Here is a 20,847-nt window from a genome sequence, read left to right as displayed (position 1 = left end):
TCAAAGTGTGTCGCCTTAATCAGGGTTGTTATGACAGCAGAGATCCTGTAAAACCAGCCCATTCTCCACATATTCTCCCCTGACCTTTTCCTGCTTCTCCTACAGTTGCCATATCCACTTTATAAATCCCACCTCCGCTCAAACACGATGAGAATGCCAGTTGCACATTAATCTTCTCCTCCCTTTCCCCTCCTTCTTTCATTGAAGCACATCTAGGCTTTAATTGAATCGTAAAGGTCAATGGTGCAATTATTCCTGAATAAATGAGTGACCTATAATTTCCAGCGCCGTGGTCATCGTTTACCTCTCTGTCAGATGGTGGCGGGCGGCGGGTCATTTGGGAATATCGATCCCCTCAGACTGTTGCCCTGCTAGGCAGTGAAGCCACACTAACAAGTGTAGCTGTCCTTCTTTACCTTGCTGCTCGTCTTTACCTTCTAAATGACCAAATAAGGACGGGGGCATGCCAGGGACGTGCTGTTTGATTGGTGTTTGGCACTGTTGGTCTGGGGTCTGATTGGTCTAACAGTAGTGAGGTGATTTCTCCTCTGTGTGGGTGGTGAAAACGTCAGAGAGAGATAGATTGAGCGACGCCATTGAGGAGATTGAGATATTGGATCTTGAGTACACTAGCGGGTTCTGAAGTGTGGATGTTAAACACATACGTTAGGCCTTGAGTGTCTTGTGCAGTGTGTGTGTGTGTGGGGGGGGGGGGGGGCTAAGGATGTTGTCATGGTGATATTTCAGTGACTGGCTGCTTGTTTCTGCTGTGGTGTTCCAGTTTGCATGGGTCAGGCCAGGCTCTCCATTCACCTCTGTGTTATGTGTTTTAATGTATATTACGTGTAGGACAAGTGTATTATGCATGTGTGTGAGTGTGTGTGAGTGTGTGAGTGTGTGTGAGTGTGTGTGTGAGTGTGTGTGTGTGTGACAGATGAAATACATATTTAGTGCATATAGTTACATATCCTGTACAAAATGTTTTGAAATGTGTTTTACAGTGCGTATGTATGTATGTTGAGTGAATGAGTGCGTATGTATGTATGTTGAGTGAATGAGTGCGTATGTATGTATGTTGAGTGAATGAGTGCGTATGTATGTATGTTGAGTGAATGAGTGCGTATGTATGTATGTTGAGTGAATGAGTGCGTATGTATGTATGTTGAGTGAATGAGTGCGTATGTATGTATGTTGAGTGAATGAGTGCGTATGTATGTATGTTGAGTGAATGAGTGCGTATGTATGTATGTTGAGTGAATGAGTGCGTATGTATGTATGTTGAGTGAATGAGTGCGTATGTATGTATGTTGAGTGAATGAGTGCGTATGTATGTATGTTGAGTGAATGAGTGCGTATGTATGCATGTACACTACTGTTCAAAAGTTTGGGGTCACTTAGAAATGTCCTTGTTTTTGAAAGAAGAGCACTTTTTTTTTGTCCATTCAAATAACCTCAAATTGGTCAGAAATACAGTGAAGACATTGTTAATGTTGTAAATGACTATTGTTGCTGGAAACGGCTGATTTTTTATGTAATATCTACATAGGCGTACAGAGGCCCATTATCATCAACCATCACTCCTGTGTTCCAATGGCACTTTGTGTTAGCTAATCCAAGTTTATCATTTTAAAAAGATAAATTGATCATTAGAAAACCCTTTTGCAATTATGTTAGCACAGCTGAAAACTGTTGTCCTGATTAAAGAAGCAATACAACTGGCCTTTAGACTAGTTGAGTATCTGGAGCATCAGCATTTGTGGGTTTGATTTCAGGCTCAAAATGGCCAGAAACAAATTACTTTCTTCTGAAACTCGTCATCTATTCTTGTTCTGAGAAATTAAGGCTATTCCATGCGAGAAATTGCCAAGAAATTGTAGATCTCGTAAACTGGCTCTAACCAGAATAGGAGGAGTGGGAGGCCCCGGTGCACAACTGAGCAAGAGGACTTGTCTAGTTTGAGAACCAGACGCCTCAAATCCTCAACTGGCAGCTTCATTAAATAACACTTGCAATACTTATGTCATGCAGTAAAATGCTAATTAATTACTTAAAAATCATACAATGTGATTTTCTGGATTTTTGTTTTAGATTCCGTCTCTCACAGTTGAAGTGTACCTATGTTAAAAAATTACAGACCTCTACATGCTTTGTAAGTAGGAAAACCTGCGCAATCCGCAGTGTATCAAATACTTGTTCTCCCCACTGTATGTGGATATTCCATAAAAAATGTGCCGTTTCCAGCTACGATAGTCATTTACAACATTAATGATGTCTACACTGTATTTCTGATCAATTTGATGTTATTTTAATGGGCAATTATTTTATTTTTTTTTCAAAAACAAGGACATTTCTAAGTGACCCCAAACGTTTGAACGGTAGTGTAAAGTAAGTGAGTGAGTGTGTATGTAGAGTGTGTATGTATGTTGAGTGAGTGTGTATGTATACTGAGTGTGTGTGTGTGTGTGTGTGTGTGTGTGTGTGTGTGTGTGTGTGTGTGTGTGTGTGTGTGTGTGTGTGTGTGTGTGTGTGTGTGTGTGTGTGTGTGTTGAGTGATCGTGTGTGTGTGTGTGTGTGTGTGTGTTGAGTGATCGTGTGTGTGTGTGTGTGTGTGTTGAGTGATCGTGTGTGTGTGTGTGTGTGTGTGTGTGAGTGTTGAGTGAATGAGTGTGTACTGTACAGTGCCTTGCGAAAGTATTCGGCCCCCTTGAACTTGCGACCTTTTGCCACATTTCAGGCTTCAAACATAAAGATATAAAACTGTATTTTTTTGTGAAGAATCAACAACAAGTGGGACACAATCATGAAGTGGAACGACATTTATTGGATATTTCAAACTTTTTTAACAAATCAAAAACTGAAAAATTGGGCGTGCAAAATTATTCAGCCCCTTTACTTTCAGTGCAGCAAACTCTCTCCAGAAGTTCAGTGAGGATCTCTGAATGATCCAATGTTGACCTAAATGACTAATGATGATAAATACAATCCACCTGTGTGTAATCAAGTCTCCGTATAAATGCACCTGCACTGTGATAGTCTCAGAGGTCCGTTAAAAGCACAGAGAGCATCATGAAGAACAAGGAACACACCAGGCAGGTCCGAGATACTGTTGTGAAGAAGTTTAAAGCCGGATTTGGATACAAAAATATTTCCCAAGCTTTAAACATCCCAAGGGGCACTGTGCAAGCGATAATATTGAAATGGAAGGAGTATCAGACCACTGCAAATCTACCAAGACCTGGCCGTCCCTCTGAACTTTCAGCTCATACAAGGAGAAGACTGATCAGAGATGCAGCCAAGAGGCCCATGATCACTCTGGATGAACTGCAGAGATCTACAGCTGAGGTGGGAGACTCTGTCCATAGGACAACAATCAGTCGTATATTGCACAAATCTGGCCTTTATGGAAGAGTGGCAAGAAGAAAGCCATTTCTTAAAGATATCCATAAAAAGTGTCATTTAAAGTTTGCCACAAGCCACCTGGGAGACACACCAAACATGTGGAAGAAGGTGCTCTGGTCAGATGAAACCAAAATGTAACTTTTTGGCAACAATGCAAAACGTTATGTTTGGCGTAAAAGCAACACAGCTGAACACACCATCCCCACTGTCAAACATGGTGGTGGCAGCATCATGGTTTGGGCCTGCTTTTCTTCAGCAGGGACAGGGAAGATGGTTAAAATTGATGGGAAGATGGATGGAGCCAAATACAGGACCATTCTGGAAGAAAACCTGATGGAGTCTGCAAAAGACCTGAGACTGGGACAGAGATTTGTCTTCCAACAAGACAATGATCCAAAACATAAAGCAAAATCTACAATGGAATGGTTCAAAAATAAACATATCCAGGTGTTAGAATGGCCAAGTTAAAGTCCAGACCTGAATCCAATCGAGAATCTGTGGAAAGAACTGAAAACTGCTGTTCACAAATGCTCTCCATCCAACCTCACTGAGCTGTTAAAAATACAGTTTTATATCTTTATGTTTGAAGCCTGAAATGTGGCAAAAGGTCGCAAAGTTCAAGGGGGCCGAATACTTTCGCAAGGCACTGTATGTATAATGAGTGTGTGTGTGTGTGTTGAGTGAATGAGTGTGTACTGTATGTATAATGTGTGTGTGTGTTGAGTGAATGAGTGTGTACTGTATGTATAATGAGTGTGTGTGTGTGTGTGTGTGTGTGTTGAGTGAATGAGTGTGTACTGTATGTATAATGAGTGTGTGTGTGTGTGTTGAGTGAATGAGTGTGTACTGTATGTATAATAAGTGTGTGTGTTGAGTGAATGAGTGTGTACTGTATGTATAATAAGTGTGTGTGTTGAGTGAATGAGTGTGTACTGTATGTATAATAAGTGTGTGTGTTGAGTGAATGAGTGTGTACTGTATGTATAATAAGTGTGTGTGTTGAGTGAATGAGTGTGTACTGTATGTATAATAAGTGTGTGTGTTGAGTGAATGAGTGTGTACTGTATGTATAATAAGTGTGTGTGTTGAGTGAATGAGTGTGTACTGTATGTATAGTGAGTGTGTACTGTATGTATAATGAGTGTGTACTGTATGTATAATGAGTGTGTACTGTATGTATAATAAGTGTGTGTGTGATTAAACACAACCTGCAGTGGAGCTCTAATGAGTAAGTGCACTCTTCTTTTTGTACTGTTGGGTTTTATGTAAAGTTGCACAAATGCTCTCAGGTATGGCGGCCCTGAACGGAGGCCTGGGCGGCGCGGGGCTGACCAACGGCACGGCGGGCACCATGGACGCGCTCACACAGGCCTACTCAGGGATCCAGCAGTATGCAGCCACAGCCCTGCCCACCCTCTACAGCCAGTCCCTGCTGCAGCAGCAAGGTGCCGCCGGCAGCCAGAAAGAGGGTCAGTGGGCGTGGGGTGGAGCCAGGGGGCGGAGGGAAGGGACAGGGGGAGGGAAGAGACAGGAGGGTGGAGGCGGTTCTGGAGAGTTGAGGGGGAAGAGAAGGAATCAAGCGGTGGAGTGTTGGGAGAGAGGTATGCACTCCCAATACAGCCAGAACCGACTGCAGTAGTCGAACTGGCACAAGAAGCTTTCTAGTGAGATTACTAATGCAACAACGATACTAACCACGGGTAGCCAGAAACAGGTTGGGCACTGAGGGTAGAGGGGAGAGCATAGTGGGATAAAGACGTATGCATTAACTCTCTATAATCTCTTCACTCTGTATGTCTCTGGGTTTAACCCTTACCCGCTACTGTCCCGTGTCTCTCTCCTGTTAGGGCCTGAAGGTGCCAACCTGTTCATCTACCACCTGCCCCAGGAGTTTGGGGACCAGGACATCCTGCAGATGTTCATGCCTTTTGGAAACGTGGTCTCTGCCAAAGTCTTCATTGACAAACAGACAAACCTGAGCAAGTGCTTCGGTACGTCCGCCAGCACAAACACACTGAAAACACACAACACCTGTGTATGAATGACATGTTGTATTCCTGTTAGTGCACCCTCTCTCTCTCTCTCTCTAACTCGCTCTCCCTCTCTCTTCTCTTGTACCCGGTCCATTTCCTTCTCTGCCTCCCAGGCTTCGTCAGCTATGACAATCCCGTGTCGGCGCAGGCAGCCATCCAGGCCATGAATGGCTTCCAGATCGGCATGAAGAGGCTGAAGGTGCAGCTCAAGCGCTCCAAGAACGACAGCAAACCATACTGATCTTAGCACTAGGGCCTATCTGCTCCCATGTTACCACTGCTAGGGTAAGTCCCCATACGAGCCACGACCTCTACACAGGGACTGGGGGAGGGAAGTGGAGGGGGGGGGGGGAGACAACATTTGACCACCAGAGGGAGACACTACTTTCTCCTTGAGTTTTATTTGTTTTGTTTTTTTAGCTTTTGTGTTCAGCAGTATTATTTATTATTACTATTATCATTTTTTTGTATTATCTTTCACATTAATGCTTCCATTACCACCTTTATTTTGTACCACTTTAAAAAAAAAAAAGTAGCTATCATCGGTAGCTTTTTCAGTTGTAAAACATATTTAATTTTCTACGTGATTATTTATATACTGTTATGAGAAGAATTTCGTTACTCCAAAAACAGAGTAAGAAAAAAACCCAGAACCTATATGATTTTGTTTTTTCTCTTTGTGAACCTGAGGCCTGATAAAATGCTGAGATAAAGGGTTCATTTCTGACACACCACGCACCGATATGCACATGACCCTTGACCTCCTGGTGTTGGTTTCCCGGGCCAACCACCGCTGCTTCTCTGACCCCTGATGCCTGCTGACAGACACCATGGAACAAAGGGTTCAAAAACAAAACTTAGTGGCCTCTCACCTGTTAGTCAGTCAACGACAGCATCCCATATACTCCTCTATTTCATTATTATCAGGACAGTCATTTTCATTTCTTAATGTGGAGAATGTTTATTTCACACTAAAACAATGTTAGCAAACTTATGATTTTCTGGGTCAGATCACATTGGTCTTTGTTGAAAGGGATATTGTGTAGAACATTTTTAAAGTAACATCCAGAATCTGATGAAGGCTATAAGATAAAAAATGTATGGGTGGGAAGTTAACTGAAAATACTTGATGTTTCTTGAGAGATAAAAAAAAGAAATTCAAAGTAGCGAAAGCCACAGGCCTGTACATTTTATTTGTAAAAAAAGCAGTTCTATTTTTATACAAAATTTTTACTGCCTCAGAAAAAAAATGATTTTATTTATTGCCTATCGTTAAGTTATTGGACTCCTACAAAGAACAGAATCCGTTAGAATAGAACCTTGTTGAGTGGTCTTCTGAAATTCGGAACTGTAGAATTCTCTAGAACAGAGCCAGGTTCACACCTCGCTCTGCCTCTGCTCCCTTCACTGTCACACACCTCTCTCTGTCTGTGCTCCCTTCACTGTCACACACCTCTCTCTGTCTGTGCTCCCTACACTGTCACACACCTCTCTCTGTCTGTGCTCCCTTCACTGTCACACACCTCTCTCTCTGTCTGTGCTCCCTTCACTGTCACACACCTCTCTCTGTCTGTGCTCCCTTCACTGTCACTCACCTCCCTTCACTGTCACACACCTCTCTCTGTGCTCCCTTCACTGTCACACACCTCTCTCTGTCTGTGCTCCCTTCACTGTCACACACCCCCCTCTCTCTCTCTCTCTCTCTCTCTCTCTGTACTTCACCTGTCAAATTTCAACCTTTCCTTGCGTTTCGTTTTTTTGTTCACGTGTATGTTTCGTTCGTTTGTACTGTACAAAAACTTTTAAACAGTTTCTCCCAAATTACAATCCATCCTCCTTGCTCTCTAGAAGCATGTGGTACTGATGGATATAACTTTGGGTGCTCTGTGTATGAGTGTGTGATAGTGTGTTTGTCTGTTAGTTTGTCTGTTAGTATTAATCCAAATTGTAAATCATTTTTGTACAAAAAAAATGAAATAATGATAGATAAAAAAAATTGCCAATTGTGTAGTGAGTGGTGTTGCCATTATGGCCTGGTGGTTTGCATTGTTGTTTTGTTGTTTGTTGTTGTTGTTCCCCTGATTTTAATGCTGTAGTAATGTGGTGCCCTGGCTCTCTGTCCTGTGTGTAACTCTCTCCTCTCCCCTGTTTTCTTCCTATAGAACCCATCTCCATGCCTGTTAGCTCATCGTTTGCCTAGCATGTCTCTGTGGCCTGGCGTCCAAAAACAAAATTATACAAAAAAAGTCTCATCGTCCCGTCATTGTTTTCTGATGTCTTTTCTGAGCTCACCTGATCATAACCTGGTCTCCGCCTACTGACCTTTTGAACTTAGCTTGACCTTTTTTGGACTTTTTTTGCATGTGACCTCATGTTCTATTTTGGGGAGGTGGGGTGGATGGGGTACATTGTGGATGAAGGAGGGCGGGAGGGAGGAGGGGGGGGGGGGGGGGGGGGCGAATCAATGTGAAGAAGTATAGCATCATTCATACAAAAAGACTGAACTCTTACAGACAAAAACAAAACGTTTCTTTTTAAAAACAGAAAAACCCCGTGGCAAAATGATTTCCCTTAGATTCATTTAGTTATGTTTAGTTTCCTTCTTTTATGTTGGGTTTCATTTTTTGCTCCTTTTTTCAGTTAAAGTAAACTTGAAAGTTCAGCACAGGGATTGGCATGCTGTCTTGTTTCTGGCTCCACTGGCAATATGAGGCCAGAAGCAGACACTGTCGGTGTCCATGAAAAATAGACTACTTCCAAACAGTTCTGAATAAAAACTGTCTGATCAATATTAGACTCTCTCAGAGCTCTGTAATTGTTTTTACATTTTTCAGGCAGTGTAAAGTTTTTTGATAAGGCCATTTTAAGTGGCTCTGTTTCTCATTAAAGTATATATAGAACCACTTTTTTCTAGAGTAGTTTAAGGTATTACAAAAATGTCAACAAAAAAAGACTTGCCCTGTTTGGGGGGAGAAATGCTACCTACGTGTCACCTTTTGCTGAACTGACTCACAGATAGACAATCCGTGGTTTAAATGCACATGATAAAGAAATGACCTATATTTTCTACTGTTTAAATTATAGAGCGAAAAAAAAAGAGGAAATGACCTGTAACCCGCGTTAACGTTGGTGCTTCTTGTGAGTTTAGTTTTGGTTTCATTACAAGTCTAACGGTCTTAAGTGTCTCATGTTTTTAAAGAGAAGACAAAAAAAAAAAATCTGTTTACTTGAACAATAGACAAAGCCTTTCATATGAATACTATTATAATTGTTTTGTCTTTTTTATTTTAAGCAGTCCCGATTTGCTAAATTTCTTGTTGGGTAAATTAGCTATATAAAATTCCTAAAAAAAAAATATATATGAATATATAAATATATATATATATAACATGTCGGCTTGTGAAGCATCAATGTTAATATGATTTTATTTCTATCGTGGGAAACAATATTTAGATGTGTTTTGTTGTTCATTATAATGTAATTTTCTTTTCTTATAAAGAAAAAAAAGACAAGATCGGTGGAGTTTAGTGCCAAAACTTGAAGGTACATTCTGTCTATAGCGCGTCAGTGTATTTCTGGTCAAATTATTTGATAACATGGGTATTTTATTAAGTGTTTTGTATGGATCCCTCATATGTAAAAATATAGATTTAAAAAAAGAGTTTGTTAACTTGCTATTCTGTGGTCTTGTTGCCTGAAACTGTTCATGTTTTGCTTTTCTTCGTAAAGATGTAAAAAGTGCCCATGTGTCATATATATATATATATACACACACACACACTCACACACTCGCACGTCTACACACACACACACATGCACACACACACACACACGCAGACCTCACAGTTGACTTTACTTTGTTGTTGTGTATGAGAGCCCCTGAGTGTGAGAGCCTCTACAGTCCAGTTTCCATGTTCCTGCCCACCAGTCTTTACATTACTGTTCACACGCTCTCTCTATCAACACGTCACTCACACACACAGTTCTCACATGAGCCATTATACCGAGAATTCTGCAAAGCCTTATCACAAGCCCTTACATGAACACTCACACTCACATTCTCTCCAAACACTCTCGCTTCATCCTTTCGCTTTGACAAATGTCAAGCCTTATTTTAAGATTTTCATCTCTCTCATTATAACCTAAATCAAGGACAAGTGTTTAGTTGAAGTTGCTACAGACTGGGAAGGGGCATCGTTATTTGCTGGTCATGTATGTGTCACCTCAAACAACATGAATGCGTTGCTTACATGAGGTAAGTGAAGGGCAAGACTTTCCCACACAAGCCTCAAACCCTCCCCAGATCCAGACAAAACAACGTTGATAGTACAGAATGATTTTCAGCTGTTTGGTTTTGTTGTTTCTTCCATTGACAGTTTCTTATGGACATGTACCAGTATTGGTAATTACACCATTATTACAGAAATATGTTTGCCCTGTTGTAAATGTTGTGTAATGTAGTGTAACTGGCCAAAACAGTGTTGAGATGCCAAAGTATTACGTCAAGATTCTCATAGTCAATCCGTTTACATGACACAATGCTGTCTGTCCGTCAGTCTCAGTATTCTGTAAAACTGCCCCGATTCCCTTCCCTGGAAACCTAGTTTACGGTCTGCAAAACGCAGCACTATTTTATACAAAAACTCACCAGTCGCCTTAACCAGGGAGTGTTGTATCGAAAGACTTGTCTAATCGGATCTAAACATCTGTATGTAAGTAGGTGGTGTTTGCCAAGTCTAAGTGTACTGTGTTGTACTGTACCTCCAGCTTCTCCAACTCTGGGTAAGCGTGTCACCATTTTGTCCCACAACGCAGAGTAGAGAGGCAAAATGGCCACCTTCTTATTTAGTGTGGCTCTCAAACTGACAACCAAGGAAAATAAAACAGTTTATTGTTATCCGTTTCATCGTCTTTTTACAGAATAACAAGGTTTATTTGAAATACCGAGCCAAATGGAGGAGGGTTCGTAAAGTGCAGACAGGGGAAATAAAACTAGAGACAGCAAAACAACAGTCTCAGCCAAGAGGCAGAGCCCTCTTACCAATGCCAAACTTCAGTTGAGTCCATAGCATATCAAATTGACATTTCCTAAAGCAGTAATGAGTCATTTTTATTTATTTGACCTTTATTTAACTAGGCAAGTCAGTTAAGAACAAATTCTTATTTTCAATGACGGCCAAGGAACAGTGGGTTAACTGCCTTGTTCAGGGGCAGAACGACAGATTTGTACCTTGTCAGCTCGGGGGTTTGAACTTGCAACCTTTCGGTTACTAGCCCAACGCTCTAACCACTACCCTGCCGCCCCAAATGCCATAAAAACAGCTCTAACTACCTGCACAAAAGTAATCAGGATTGCCAATATGTCATACGACACAGTGTTAATAGATCATTTTGTCATTAACGTGAGCTGATCGTAGTCTCCTTATAAGACAGCTGCCCAATTAGGCCTCAGACCCTTCAGGAATCCTCTCTGTGAGGAACATCTTTGCACTCTAAATACATTAGGTAACATAAACAGACAACAGAGTTACATCAACTCACGGTGCAGCATAATGAGTTGCAGGCGTAGAGGCTTTGGTTTTCGGGTTCATCCCTTAGCCAACTACTTATACTTTGGGAGATGGTAATGTATGGACATGTGTGTGTTTTTACAAAACTTAAGCATCCCCCAATTCCCAAATCTCTCACTCACACATACACACACAGCGCGGGTTGGCACAGTGTAGTCTGATTGAAGTTGCAGTCTGTTAGATGTTTCTGAAAAAGCACAAGAGTGTCCTCCGCAGACAGACCGTTAGACAGGAATGTCTGTTGAGTGCCTCACATCTCGGGGGCTGTCATCACCGATGCTTGTTGTAATCTTTCAATCTTGTCACTGTTCCGTTCTCTGTTCTCTTACTTTCTTAATTATCTAAAGTGCTATTTATCAAACAATTACATTTTAAAGGAAAAAAACAACTTGTAGTTTCTTTGCATTTTGGCTTATTATGTCTAGTTTTGGGGGGGAAATGTTTGTTTTCTCTCTCTTTCTGTGCCGTAAAGAGCTTGTTGTCTGTAGATTAATATAATTTTGTTTGATTCTAAAGGATTTCAATAGTTTTAAGTATTGTCTTGAGAGAAGCCAAAGTCAGTGCATTTCAGTGGATTCTGTAAGCGTGATGTATGTTTGTTTGACAACACTTCGAAATCTGTCATTGGATGGGATTGGAAAAGTACAAAAAATGCAGGCTTTCCTATTTCTACAAATGATTGTACTTATGCATTTTGTACCAGTGAAACTTTTTATACTGGAGATTAAAGGAAACAAAAAAAACTATTAGAAAAACAAACCTGTCTGGCCTCATGATGTGGCCTGACCTTTGTTGACTGGTTCCCCGAGTATGATTTATAGCTGGCATCAAGAACGTTGTCTTTTAATATACGATTTTCTAGAAGAACTTTGGCTTGGTTTCTTTAATTAATTAACTCCTTAATTTTCCTTACTTCAGTGTTGTTATTTTCGCAAAGAGGGGTTAGGTGAGTGTTGGTTTCTTTTTGGCTTATACATGGTTATAGCCATTTGTCTATACAAAAAAAAAAAAACGGTAAGTTTCATTTAACTTCTGTATTGTGACGTCTACATGATAAGACAATTAGGAATATAAATATTTAGTCACCTTCAGTGGATTAATGTATTAGTTTAATAAAAAGATAAACTAATTAGAGGTTTTTGCTTTTAACTGTTGAGATTTTTCTGGTTTCTCTGTCCCCTGTGAACTAACTGTGTAGCTGAAGCAGTCAGAATTATTTTTGTAAACGTATGTTCTTGTGTGATGCAGTTATTTGCTTCTGTCTCCGATATTAAACCATTTTTCCTAATACTCGTCTCTGTGTTGTTGTTGTTGTTGTTGTTGTTGTTGTTGTCGTGTTCCAGTGGCTGTCTGATGTCGTAATGTTTCACACAACCCCACGTTTCACATCTCTATCTCTCCTTTTCTCTCTCTATCTCTCCTTTTCTCTCTCTATCTCTCCTTTTCTCTCTCTATCTCTCCTTTTCTCTCTCTATCTCTCCTTTTCTCTCTCTATCTCTCCTTTTCTCTCTCTATCTCTCCTTTTCTCTCTCTATCTCTCCCTTTCTCTCTCTATCTCTCCCTTTCTCTCTCTATCTCTCCTTTTCTCTCTCTATCTCTCCTTTTCTCTCTCTATCTCTCCCTTTCTCTCTCTATCTCTCCTTTTCTCTCTCTCTATCTCTCCTTTTCTCTCTCTATCTCTCCTTTTCTCTCTCTATCTCTCCTTTTCTCTCTCTATCTCTCCTTTTCTCTCCCTATCTCTCCTTTTCTCTCTCTATCTCTCCTTTTCTCTCTCTATCTCTCCTTTTCTCTCTCTATCTCTCCTTTTCTCTCTCTATCTCTCCTTTTCTCTCCCTATCTCTCCTTTTCTCTCTCTATCTCTCCTTTTCTCTCTCTATCTCTCCTTTTCTCTCTCGATCTCTCTTTTCTCTCTCTATCTCTCCTTTTCTCTCTCTATCTCTCCTTTTCTCTCTCTATCTCTCCTTTTCTCTCCCTATCTCTCCTTTTCTCTCTCTATCTCTCCTTTTCTCTCTCGATCTCTCTTTTCTCTCTCTATCTCTCCTTTTCTCTCTCTATCTCTCCTTTTCTCTCTCGATCTCTCCTTTTCTCTCTCTATCTCTCCTTTTCTCTCTCTATCTCTCCTTTTCTCTCTCGATCTCTCTTTTCTCTCACTATCTCTCATTTTCTTTCTCGATCTCTCTTTTCTCTCTCAATCTCTCTTTTCCTCTCTGGTGTTTGTTCCTTGTTTTACACATAGTACAGTTGATTTCATCCCCAAGTGACAACTCACTATGGTGTCCTCAGTAAACATGGTACATATACATCAAGGTGTGTCTATGTATATTACTTTGTAGCCCAAGATGATGTGACAGTTCATCACCTTTCGGAAAAAAATTCATTTGTCAATCAAATTTTGTATAACAAAATTCTATGGTGCTCGGGGGCCATGATAATGAAAAACATTTCAACAAGAAATAGCATGACAGGATTTTGTGAGTTGTAGGAACACAAAACTTTTATCTGACCTCATCTCTCTCACAACAATTGAATTATCATAAATCGAGCTCTGTGCCTACCGGCCTTGCTTCATCCTCCAATGTGTCTCTGCCTGACTACCTAATTGGCCGGAAGGTTTCAAAAGAGGGCAGGTCTTTCTGCTGTCCCTGATTAGGAAACGGCTGCTATTGGCCAATGTGAGGGTTCCCTCATCAGGGATTGGCCTGTGCTGTACACTGTTCTGGGCATGGTCTGTCTACTATGTCTGTGTCCAACTCCACTTCTGTACCGTGTCACTACTGCATCTCCTAATATGTAGAGAAATAGGAAAGGAAAGAGTCAAAGCTACACCCTTTAAACATAGATTCCCTATCAATTTGACCAATGACAATGTATCCAATTACAGAATGGTGTGTGTACTTTTATAGAAGGATCTCACACCATGTGTGTCCTGCTACATTTACAGGACCCTTCATTTCTACGCCTCACAACAATTTTGATCTATAAAAATGAGGTCTGGCTGGTGCTGGAGGCAAACAACTGCAACGATTCAGGCTTTTTTTTTTTGCGTCAAGGGATATATTTTTTTCTCAACCAAGCCTATTATGAAATATTGTTTGGTTTTTAGGGAGGACCTACAATAAAACTCATAGCATGAGGATCATAACCGTAGGTAGATTACTATTATCATAATCTCACCTAGAATTTCAGGAAGAGGATCTGTTTTTTTTCTCTCTCTCATGTGGTTATCCATTTTCCGTTTGACAATCCAAAGCCAAAGGAGGTGGGGAAAAGGTATTTAAAAAAAAAACATTTAATGCTTTATCTGTCTGACAGAAAAAGGGGACGCAAGGAAAATTCCTCCAATTCTGCCATGTCAACTTGACGACATTATGAAAGGGCGTAACTGTGGGGTTCTTATTTCCCAATTTACACACGCTCAACCTGGTAAATATCCAAACCTTCACTGAGTAGACCAAACATTAGGAACACCTGCTCTTTCCATGACACTGACCAGGTGAATCCAGTGTTTCACGCTCAACTGTTTCATGTGTGTATCAAGAAGCATTGGAGTCAACATTCGCAAGCATCCTTCAACATTGGCAAGCATCCTTCAACATTCGCAAGCATCCTTCAACATTGGCAAGCACGCTTTTGACACTTTGCAGAGTCCATTTCCTGACAAATAGGGGGAGACGGGTGAAACTCAATAATAGAACTGTGTTTTCACCGGATTTGAGTTCTGCAACCAGGACCGCTGACGCAACTCTACCATCGCATCACCTGCTATCAACAAGGGCCAGTCAGGTAGGTGCACACTCACTATGACCTCTGACCTCACCTGGAGAATACAGCCACATGTCAGGTAAGATCCTCCAACACATAACATCTAAGTAACATGGAAAAGTACTACGTCTAACCAGGTAATCCGCATCACTAAAACTCAAATCAGTCAATCAAACATCAGACTATGCTAATTTCTTCATGACACATGCCGTCAGGGTCACTTGTTTTAAAAAACGTGTATTCAGGCAAGGTACTGTCAAGATAGCAGTAGACACTAGCAAGACTGTTTGAAGGGGTTTTCATAGACTAATAGTAGTGAAATAGAAGGACACTGACAGTTACAAATGATATGCAAGTAATACACTGCACTATGTTTATACAATATAATAGTCTGAGAGAGAACTGTCAGACACAGCAGTGTTTACATCACCGCTACACAGAACCTCTCCATAATTCAAATGTTCAGACACCCTACAGGGATACCGGCACAGCACACACTTCCAACACAACACTGCCACACTCTCCCTCTACCAGACTCCCTATGGGGACAGTAAAAACACTTCCTTCTGTAACTGGGAGGTGTACTTTCCAGACACTTCTACAGAGGAAAAGGAAGAGAGAGAGGGAGAGAAAGAGAACAGGAGACGGGAAAGTGAGAGGGAGAGAGAACACGAGATTGGGAAAGTGAGAGGGAGAGTAAATATACACTGAACAAAAATATAAACGCAACATGTAACAATTTCAAAGATTTTACTGAGTTACAGTTCATAGGAAATTGTATTTGACACATGCGCAGAATACAACAGGTGTAAACCTTACCATGAAATGCTTACTTACAAGCTTTTAACCAACAATGCAGTTCAAGAAATAGAGTTGAGAAAAGTTCAAAAAGTGACACAAGAATATTACATATTAATAACAAGGGTATATACTGGCATGCATAGATATACATACTATGCATGCCAGTCTTTCTTGGATAAGAGTTCAGGAGAGGCTGACTGCATCACTTCTTCGTTTTATAAGAAACATTAATGTGTTAAATCCCAAATTGTTTGCATAGTCAACTTACACACAGCTCTGACACACACACTTATCCCACCAGACATGCCACCGGGGGTCTTTTCATAGTCCCCAAATCCAGAACAAATTCAAGAAAGCGTACAGTATTATATAGAGCCCTTGTTGCATGGAATTTCCTTCCATCTCATGTTGCTCAAATAAACGGCAAACCTGGTTTCAAAAAATAGATTAAGCAACACCTCGCGGCACAACGCCTCTCCCCTATTTGACCTAGATAGTTTGTGTGTATGCATTGATATGTAGGCTACGTGTGCCTTTTTAAAAATGTACTGTATGTAGTTTTGTCCTTGAGCTGTTCTTGTCTAATAATGTTCTGTATTATGTCATTCTGTATTATGTTTCATGTTTTGTGTGGACCTCAGGAAGAGTAGCTGCTGCTTTAGCAACAGCTAATGGGGATCCTAATAAAATACCAAAAATACCAAAATATACAGGGGATTGGTTAGGAGCCCGTAAAAATTGTAGCCATCCAAAATGGCAGCCCATTTCAAGCTTATCTTTCTAAAAACAAACTATGTATTTCAGAAAATTCAGGCAAGTTAGCTGGCAAACTCCTTGATCTTGCGTTGTAGCAGGTTCGCAACATTCACTGGGGACACACATTCTGAAAATGCATTTTTGTACCCCCCAGTTTTATCATTGGAATGTGATACAAAACAACATAACGGTGTGGTTTGGGACCATGCGGATGCCTCTGGGCGGTCGGGTAGGCTGTTAGGAGTGTTAGTGAGTAGCTTCCACAGACAGGTCAGCTCTAGCTTCTAGTTAGATAGCGATAAGAGGCTGCTAGTATTACTATCTAACAGCAGTTGTTTGTATGGACATGTTTTGTAGCCTTTGTTTTGTCACATTTCAGGAGTAAATTAACTTGGCAAGCTTTCGCCAGTTGATGTCCCGTTAGAGAAAGAGCTGGCCAAAAGTTGGTTTACATTACAGTGGCGACCCGTCATTCAGGGCAGGTGGGGCACCATTCTAGAAAAATAATAATATATATATATATATACATACAGTGCCAGTCAAAAGTTTGGACACACCTACTCATTCAAGGGTTTTTCTTTATTTTTTATATTTTACAAGGCAAAGGGTGGCTACTTTGAAGAATCTCAAATATAAAATATATTTTGATTTGTTTAACTCTTTTTTGATTACTACATGATTCCATATGTGTTATTTCATAGTTGTGATGTCTTCACTATTATTCTACAATGTAGAAAATAGTAAAAATAAAGATAATGTCACGTTCGTCGTAAAGGGGAGACCAAAGCGCGGCGTGATTCAAATAAATAATTATTTTATTGAAGGAAGAACACGAAGAACAGTTAAACAAAAACAACGTGACTCTATGACCAACGAGTGCAGACACAGGCAACTTCACATAGACAATAACCCACGAAATACCCAAAGAAGATGGCTGCCTAAATATGGTTCCCAATCAGAGACAAAGATAAACACCTGCCTCTAATTGAGAACCAATCTAGGCAACCATAGACCTACATAAACACCTAGATGGAAACAACCCCATAAATCTACAAAACCCCTAGACAGTACAAAACCCCTAGATGAGACAAAAACACACATACCACCCTCGTCACACCCTGACCTAACCAAAATATATTTTTAAAAAACAAAGAATACTCCGGTCAGGGCGTGACAGATAACCCTTTGAATGAGTAGGTGTGTCCAAACATTTGACTGGTACTGTATATTTACCCAAAAAATATATGGGAGATTGGAAATGATGCAGACAATTACATTGGAAGCCACAATCTATCTGCAATATTAAATCTGATCTACCCATACATTTTTTAAAATAATATTATATATTTTTTTATTTATTAATATGTCCCCCCCACTTCTAAAACCAAACTTTTGCCCCTATGTTGTAGTGTACCCCTTAGGAGATGGGAAAGTGAGAGAGAACAGGCAATAGGAAAGTGAGGGAGAGTGAGTACAGGAGATATGAAAGTGAGGGAGAGTGAGTACAGGAGATGGGAGAGTGAATACAGGAGATAGAAAAGCAGTGGTGTAAAGTACTTAAGTAAAAATACTTTAAAGTACTACTTAAGCAGTTTTGGGGGATATTTATATGTTTGACTACTTTTACTTTACTACATTCCTTAAGAAAATATTGTACTTTTTACTCCATACATTTTCCTTGTCACCCATAAGTACTCGTTACATTTTGAACGCTTAGCAGGACATGAAAATAATCAAATTCACGCACTTATCAACTTAACATCTATGGTCATCCCTACTGCCTCTGATCTGGCGGACTCACTAAACACATGCTTCGTTTGTAAATTGTGTCTGAATGTTGGAGTGTGCCCATTGCTTTCCGCAAATAAAATAAAAACAAGAAAATGGTGCCATCTGGTTTGCTTAATATAAGGAATTTTAAATGATTTATACTTTTACTTTTGATACTGAAGTATATTTTAAACAAAATACTTTTATACTTTTATTCAAGTAGAATTTTACTGGGTGACTTTTACTTGAGTCATTTTCTATTAAGGTATCTTTACATTTACTCAAGTATGATAGTTGGGTACTTTTTCAACCACTGTGGGAAGGTGAGGGAGAGTAACTACAGGAGATGGGCAAGTGAGGGAGAGAACAGGAGATGGGCAAGTGGGAGAGAGAGAGAGAGAGCGGGTGAGAACAGGAGATGGGAAAGTGTTAGAGAGTACAGGAGATAGGAAAGTGTGTGAGAGAGAGTACAGGAGATGGGAAAGTGTGTGAGAGAGAGTACAGGAGATAGGAAAGTGTGAGAGAGAACAAGAGATGGGAAAGTGTGAGAGAGTACAGGAGATGGGAAAGTGTGAGATTGAGAACAGGAGATGGGCAAGTGTTAGAGAGTACAGGAGATGGGAAAGTATGTGAGAGAGAGTACAGGAGATAGAAAAGTGTGAGAGCGTACAGGAGATGGTAAAGTGTGAGAGAGTACAGGAGATGGGAAAGTGTGAGAGCGTACAGGAGATAGGAAAGTGTGAGAGCGTACAGGAGATAGGAAAGTGTGAGAGAGTACAGGAGATGGTAAAGTGTGAGAGAGTACAGGAGATGGTAAAGTGTGAGAGCGTACAGGAGATAGGAAAGTGTGAGAGCGTACAGGAGATAGGAAAGTGTGAGAGAGAACAGGAGATAGGAAAGTGTGAGAGCGTACAGGAGATAGGAAAGTGTGAGAGAGTACAGGAGATGGTAAAGTGTGAGAGAGTACAGGAGATGGTAAAGTGTGAGAGCGTACAGGAGATAGGAAAGTGTGAGAGCGTACAGGAGATAGGAAAGTGTGAGAGCGTACAGGAGATAGGAAAGTGTGAGAGCGTACAGGAGATAGGAAAGTGTGAGAGAGTACAGGAGATGGTAAAGTGTGAGAGAGTACAGGAGATGGTAAAGTGTGAGAGCGTACAGGAGATAGGAAAGTGTGAGAGCGTACAGGAGATAGGAAAGTGTGAGAGAGAACAGGAGATGGTAAAGTGTGAGAGAGTACAGGAGATGGTAAAGTGTGAGAGAGTACAGGAGATGGTAAAGTGTGAGAGAGTACAGGAGATGGTAAAGTGTGAGAGCGTACAGGAGATGGTAAAGTGTGAGAGAGTACAGGAGATGGGAAAGTGTGAGAGCGTACAGGAGATAGGAAAGTGTGAGAGAGTACAGGAGATGGTAAAGTGTGAGAGCGTACAGGAGATAGGAAAGTGTGAGAGAGTACAGGAGATGGTAAAGTGTGAGAGAGTACAGGAGATGGTAAAGTGTGAGAGAGTACAGGAGATGGTAAAGTGTGAGAGAGTACAGGAGATAGGAAAGTGTGAGAGAGTACAGGAGATGGTAAAGTGTGAGAGCGTACAGGAGATAGGAAAGTGTGAGAGAGTACAGGAGATAGGAAAGTGTGAGAGAGTACAGGAGATGGTAAAGAGTGAAAGAGTACAGGAGATGGTAAAGTGTGAGAGAGTACAGGAGATGGTAAAGTGTGAGAGAGTACAGGAGATAGGAAAGTGTGAGAGAGTACAGGAGATAGGAAAGTGTGAGAGAATACAGGAGATGGTAAAGTGTGAGAGAGAACAGGAGATGGTAAAGTGTGAGAGAGTACAGGAGATAGGAAAGTGTGAGAGAGTACAGGAGATGGTAAAGTGTGAGAGCGTACAGGAGATAGGAAAGTGTGAGAGAGTACAGGAGATAGGAAAGTGTGAGAGAGTACAGGAGATAGGAAAGTGTGAGAGAGTACAGGAGATAGGAAAGTGTGAGAGAGTACAAGAGATGGTAAAGTGTGAGAGCGTACAGGAGATGGGAAAGTGTGAGAGAGAACAGGAGATGGGAAAGTGTGAGAGAGAACAGGAGATAGGAAGAGGATTGTTTGATGAGCCTAATGAAGATTAATCACCCAGAGAGGAAGCTGTTGCCCCCCACCTCCTAGCAGAGATACAGGAAACTCATCTAATCTATCAAAGTGCTCATATTACAGCTGAGGTTTGTCGACAGGCGGTACGCAGACACTCCAAACAGATTGAGGTTGGTGCTGCAAACAGACAGAGACATCCCAGTCCCACTGGCCGTAAAGGGAGGTGACACTTTAAAAGTGGCCAATATGCTTCTCTAATTATCCTTATATAAATGATTGACACTAATGTCTAAGGACATTGCAACAGACACGGGTGCATCTACATCATGGGAGCCAAAGGGTGTCACTGGCAGAGCCCAGAAGACCACAGTAAGATCTACAAGGGATCTACTACTGGTAGGTTAATCTCCCCAACTCACAATGTCAGTGGCTCTGGGGTTGAGACCTTGTCTTGCAACCTAGAGGTCATAGGTTCAAATCTTATATCTGGCACTTCTGTCGAAAATTCTCCATCTCTCAATGTCAAATATATAAAGAGAAGAGGCAAAAGTGTGATGAGTCAGTGGCTCTGGGGATAAAGATCTACTTCGAAGCTAAGGGTTTGGGGTTCAAGTCTCATCACCTGTGCTTTTGATTACATTTCTGCACCTATCAATGCCACAGCGTAAGGATCTTG

General features: G+C 40.9%; 1 protein-coding gene across 31 annotated transcripts in view; it reads left to right on the top strand.

Annotated features, from left to right (window-relative positions):
- The window catches only part of LOC110501039 (CUGBP Elav-like family member 2), a 227,764-nt gene extending 215,469 nt beyond the window's left edge, over positions 1 to 12,295 (top strand). For 16 of the 31 annotated variants that reach the window (XM_036957412.1, XM_036957436.1, XM_036957415.1 and 13 more), the window contains 4 exons: positions 4,689 to 4,868; positions 5,247 to 5,390; positions 5,546 to 5,717; positions 7,595 to 12,295. In XM_036957412.1, coding sequence (XP_036813307.1) covers positions 4,689 to 4,868; positions 5,247 to 5,390; positions 5,546 to 5,673 — 452 coding nt within the window. In that variant the 3' untranslated portion in view covers positions 5,674 to 5,717; positions 7,595 to 12,295. Of the gene's footprint in view, positions 1 to 4,670; positions 4,869 to 5,246; positions 5,391 to 5,545; positions 5,718 to 7,594 lie in introns of all 31 variants that reach the window. The other 15 variants (XM_036957414.1, XM_036957413.1, XM_036957408.1 and 12 more) reach the window with 2 other exon arrangements.
- The last annotated feature ends 8,552 nt before the right edge of the window (positions 12,296 to 20,847 follow it).

The sequence above is a fragment of the Oncorhynchus mykiss genome, chromosome 21, assembly GCF_013265735.2.
Source record: "Oncorhynchus mykiss isolate Arlee chromosome 21, USDA_OmykA_1.1, whole genome shotgun sequence".
NCBI lineage: Eukaryota > Metazoa > Chordata > Actinopteri > Salmoniformes > Salmonidae > Oncorhynchus > Oncorhynchus mykiss.
This window is presented reverse-complemented; position numbering and strand designations above follow the sequence as displayed.